Source organism: Artibeus jamaicensis, unplaced genomic scaffold, assembly GCF_021234435.1.
Source record: "Artibeus jamaicensis isolate MK-2021 breed Jamaican fruit bat unplaced genomic scaffold, CSHL_Jam_final contig_2259, whole genome shotgun sequence".
Lineage (NCBI taxonomy): Eukaryota > Metazoa > Chordata > Mammalia > Chiroptera > Phyllostomidae > Artibeus > Artibeus jamaicensis.
The window spans coordinates 4716416-4721703 of record NW_026521468.1 but is presented as its reverse complement, the minus strand read 5'-3'; the positions used below and the strand labels follow the sequence as shown (position 1 = coordinate 4721703).

The 5288-nt window shown below is 61.5% G+C and overlaps 1 protein-coding gene across 2 annotated transcripts; it reads left to right on the top strand.

Moving 5' to 3' along the window:
• The first annotated feature begins 738 nt into the window (after positions 1-738).
• Positions 739-5288, top strand: CD300C (CD300c molecule). Of its 2 annotated transcripts, XM_053659166.1 has the most exons (5): positions 739-1131; positions 1642-1989; positions 3860-3980; positions 4756-4894; positions 5061-5288. In XM_053659166.1, the coding sequence occupies exons 1-5, from the start codon at positions 1071-1073 to the stop codon at positions 5193-5195; spliced, it is 804 nt and encodes a 267-aa protein (XP_053515141.1). In that variant the 5' UTR covers positions 739-1070; the 3' UTR covers positions 5196-5288. The 2 variants fall into 2 exon arrangements, with proteins under 2 accessions (XP_053515141.1, XP_053515142.1); XM_053659167.1 differs by lacking the exon at positions 4756-4894.

The window sequence follows — 5288 nt, the reverse complement described above, 5'->3', positions numbered from 1 at the left end:
GCCTGTCTCCTGTCATGGACTCCAGCCCTGAGGGACCTTAAGGGACCTGCATCCCAGGGCACCCTGACCTGGGCCCATCTGGTGAGGACAGGCATGAGAACAAATGACCCCGAGGGTCTGGGCCACATGGCTGGGTTAGGACAGACCTGCCTCCCCACCTGCTGGGAAGGGCCGTCCCATCTCTGCCCCTCAGAGAGGTCCCCGTGAACCCGAAGGGCCACCAGCAGCCAGGACCTCGGGCAGACAGGCCTCTCTTCACTTTGAGGGGACAAGGCCCAGTCTCTGCTCTGAAGGGCCCCCCACGTTCCAGGCAGTGTCCCACACCTCCGAGCCCTCCGTGCCCCACCCCCCCGCCTCTGTCCTGGGCCTCGCAGTGGAGCTGGCTTTCGGGGGAAGGATGAAAGAGTGTCGGCCACTCCACATCTGTGTCTGCAGAACAGGGAAACACGGGAGGGAGACACGGCCTTGGGTGGGACCCCAGGGCCAAGGTGGGACCTTTGAAGGCATCGGAGGCCGTCATGCCAACCTGTGTGGGAAGAACAGTGGGGTTCCCACGGGGTCAGAGCTCTCCTGGGTGCCTGGGGCCACCTGTTGGGGGGTCACAACACCTCTGTGTCACCGCCAAGGCCAGAGGGGATGAAAAGGTCTGGCTTTCCCCTGAAGGATTGCCTATCCTGACCACAAGGAAGTGACATATCACAGAGGGTGGGAACATCTGGCCAAGGAGGAAATGTCCCAGCCTGGCTCTGCTGTGTGGGGCCGAGTATGGCCGAAGGAAGGGTAGCTGTGTGCTCTGAGGAGGGGCTGCACCTCCCTGCAGAACACGGGCCCTGATCTGTCATCGGGGTCGAGGGAAGCCGAGGTCCCCGCAGGCCTGTGCAGCTTCTAGCCCCAGGCTTCCTGCCCCCCGACCAGCTCCAGCACCAGACGGGACCAGGGCTGGGCAAGGAAGCAGAGAGGCCCAGGAAAGCAGAAGCGGACACGGGAAAGCAAGCCCTCTGTGGGAGGCTGGCCCTTGTCCACACGGAGGGCTTGGTGGGGCTGCCCTTGGTGGTGTCTGTGCTGGAGCAATGACCCTGAGGGTCTGGGCCACATGGCTGCCCTCTGCTCTGTTCCTCCTCCAGGCCACAGGTGAGTGGGGCTGGGCGCAGAGTGGGAGAGGAAGGACCCAGTGGAGGTGGGTGAGGAGCAGCCGACAGGAAGGAAGGAGGACAGGGGAGGGAGAGAAGCTTCCAGGAGTGGCTCGCACCTGTCTCAGCAGCGACCCAAGGATTTAATGAACAAAGCAGTCAAGTCTCGTCCACTGTGCTGGACAGAGTGGCACTGGTGAGAGAGGGTCTGTGATTGTCACCTTAACTGTCGTAAGCGAGATGTGACCTTGGCACATTCCCCATACACTCACACACACCTGCGCACACACTGTTTTTACCCATCATGGCCCTCCTCGTCTCCAAGGACGCCCTCTCCCTGGGTCCCCTCTGGGAGGAGGGAGCTACTTCCCCCTCGCCCCTCACCTGGAAGGAGGGACGGCCTGTTTCCTGCCATGGACTCAGCCCTGAGGGCCCTTGAGAAGCCTGCACCCCAGGGCACCCCAACCCGGGCTCATCTGGTGAGGAGTGGGGACTGGGCTGTGTCTTCCAGGCTGCTGGTCCCTGAGCGGCCCCCACACCGTGAGGGGCACCGTGGGGGGATCCCTGAGTGTGCAGTGTCGGTACGAGGAGGAGAAATTCAGAGAAAATAACAAATACTGGTGTGAAAGCCCATGTCTGCGTCTGCTGAAGAAGAAGATCGTGGAGACCACGAGGTCAGAGAGAGAAGTGAGAAACGGCCGCGTGTCCATCAGGGACCATCCAGCAAACCTCACCTTCATCGTGACCTTGGAGAGACTCACAAAGCGTGATGAAGGCAAATACTGGTGTGCGATCGATGCATCACTGAGCCAAAGAATTCTGGACCCCAAATTCGAGGTTGAGGTGATTGTGTCCCCAGGTGAGCCCCACGCCCCTGCCCTTGTCCCAGTGCCAGGCTGCCTGACTTGTACCTGGTCACCCTGTCGGTCAGGACAGACGTGGAAGGACACAGTGTGTGTGTGCTGTGTTGTCTGCACAGACATGCACACACACAAACACACCTCTGGCTGTTCCAGAGCCCTCTGAGCGCCACGCCCTCACACAGGGTCCGGCCTGGGTCTCTCCTGGGTGGGGCTGGGTGAGAACAGCCCGACTCCAGAGACAGTGCTGCCCTCTGGTCCTCACAGGGGCCGTGTCCACTCTGAAGGGGACCCTGTGTCTCTCCCTGCTCTTCTCTCGGTTGTCCCTATGGGGACGGCACAGCTGGGACATTTCTCCTCTCACCACAGGCCGTCCTGGACTTGGTCTGCAAGAGGACGTCACTGTGGGTGGCTCCCGGGCACCAACCTCTTGGCCGTGGTCCTGGGCATCTGCAGCAGCCATAAGAGTGGCTCAGGAGAAGCCCCTGGGCCCCAGTGCAGGGCTCCTGGGGTGTTTTGGGGATCGCCCTGTCCCTTAGGGCTGACCCTGCTTCTCCCCCCCTTTCTCTGAGACCTTGTGCCCCCGAGAGGTTAGCCCAGAGACACCCCTGACGATTCCTCCCTCAGACAAAGGAGAAGAAAGAGGGTGGGGCAGGCTCTCCTGTGTTATGCCCCTGAACTTGCTCCCAAGTTCTCCCAGTAACTCTCCTTTGCCTGTCGCGGCACCTGTTTCCGAGTTAAGAGCACCTGACTCCGCACACAGACTTTTCCCTGCACTCTTCCTCCAGCGTGGTCCCAGCTCCACCCACTTCCTTCTTGCGGTTCCTAGTTTCTCATTCTCACGTTCTCACCCGGGAGGCTCCTCAGTGCCCCTTGCGAGTTCCCATTTAGGAGGGAGGAACCGGGGCCCCACCGAGACCTCTGGGTGTGTCAGGGGGAGGGGTTTGTCCAGTGACCTCCAGGGCAGGCCACGTTCTGTGGGGCTCACTCACCGTGTCTCTCTAGATCTTTCTTTCTGCTCATGTCCTCTTCCAGAGAGGACGGCTGTGGCGGCCTGCGGGGGCCGTAAGCCTGGCTGACAGTGTGGGGGACTGAGTGGACATTCTGGGCACGCTGCTACAACAAAACACCATGGACTGGTAGCTCACCCACTGCAGAGAACCCTCCAGGTTCTGGAGGGGAAGCCCGACTTGGGGGGGGGCAGCCTGTGGGGCCCTGCTCCCCAGGCTATAGTCCTGCTGCACCTGTGGTGGCCGGCCCTCCCTTATCAGGGTGCTAATCCCCGTGATGAGGGCTCCACCCCTATGGCCTGGCCACCTCCCACTGGCCTCCTAATCCCATCCCACTGGGCGTAGGGTTCCCAATGAAAGAATCTGGGGCACACAAACATTCAGACCGTAGCCTGGCCTAAGGGATCGTGGGGTCCCGTCCTTCAGGGTTGACCCTGCTGTGTGTCCCTGTTGCCTGTGAGTCTCATCAAGCCATCAGCCCTGCCTGTGGGCCCTGGCCACCCAACCACTCTGGTCAGTCACTACTGAGTAAATGCCAGCCCGTCCCCTGCCCTGCAGGGTGGACGAGGAGGAGCCAGGAGTGGCAAGCGTGTGACAGACACTCATACCCTCTGTTGAGCAGGGCGACTCTGCATCTGAATGTGCCACCAGGCCACAGGGCCCCTGGAGAGGGCCCTGGAGGGTCCAGGGGCAGGTCTGGCCTGGCTGCGGCCACAAGGGGGCGGTGGACACAGCACATCCTTCCAGATGGCCTGAGGGCCTGGACTGGTTGAGTCAGAGCCTCGAGGCTGAAAGAGTGGGAGACGGGGGCGCGCAGCGGGGGAAACTGCCCAGGGTCTGACAGGTGCTCCTCCCTCAGCCCCCACACCCACACGGAAGATCTTCACCAGCACCCTGGGCCCGCCCTCCTCCTCCCTGCCAGCAACCACCTTGCTCTATACGACGAGGCCGGAGACCCCCGATCCCCACCAGCACCCCCGGTAAGCGCACCTGCCTCCTGGAATTTTGATACCTGGTGGGTTCTCCTCTAGACAGGAGTGGGAGGGAGGTTGGGAGGGTGGTTTTATTTCCTTTCCCAGCCCCTCTTTTATTCATTGACCTCACACCCAACTATGAGGCTCCTGTTGCGTGCCGGGCCCCCCTCTCAGCTTTGGGGTGCAGCTGGAGCCTCCCAAACAACGTAGCTCTCCGACAGAGGTCATGTTCTAAGGGGTAGAGTCAACAAGGAACCATCCCACACCCGCGCTGCTGCCAGTGTGCCCACTCATGGTGGAGGCCTGGCGGAACCACGGGGCCGGGGAGAGCTGAGGCCGCTGTTCACTACAGGGAGGCCTCGCTGATGAGTGGCCCTCTGATGGACACCAGCAGGGTTTGGTGGGGGGGCGGCACTCAGGTGTCTGCAGAAGCAGGGCTCCAGGCAGAGGGAGGAGCGAGAGCAAGACCCTCTGGGACACAGGCTCAGGCCTGGGCAGGGAGCGGGAGCCCTGGGGCTGGTGGCCTCCCCAAGCCGGGTCACAGTATCGTCCGTCCCGTTGGAGAACACAGGCCTCTGAGGGAGGCGGGAGCTGAGCGGGGTCATTCCCTCCTTCCATCAGTAGCCACTAAATCTCCATCAGTGCTAATGTTTGGGAGACATTGGCCAGGTGCTGATTACTTGCTGTGAATAAACTAGAACAGTCTGCACCCTGTGGATTGCGTGGGCTGCAGGAGAGAAGATGTCCAACCACCATGCACGCTGTCAATTCCTTACTGCAGGTGGGGCGACCTGTGCATGTGGAAGGCTGAGGACACACCCTTCTCCTGGGCCTGGGGCCCACCTGAACCCCCGGGTCTAATGGCAGCGCTTCCCCGTGTCCACAGTCCCAATCCTCAAGGGCAGCTGCTGGCCGGAGAGGTGGGGGACAATGGTCCTTCAAGTGGGGCTGCCCTATCATCTGTGGTTGATCTTTATAGGGACCCTGTGGCCTCAGGACCTGGGCTGAGGGACAGGGGGAAAGTGGAGGGCACCGGGGCTGTCCCCTGAAGAGGCGGCTCACTGGGTGTCACTGTGTCCCCTGCAGGGCCCTGCTCAGCAGCGTCCACTTCCTGCTCCTGGTCTTCCTGAAGCTGCCCCTGTTCCTGAGCATGCTGGGGGCTGTCCTCTGGGTGAACAGGCCTCAGCGGGGCTCTGCAATGGGTGGGCCGCCTCATTCTGAGAACCAGTAACACCTGTTGTCACTGATGCTCTGGCCAAGGACACAGCCCCGGATGGGAATGACCTTGTGACTAATAAATCCAATATCACTGTC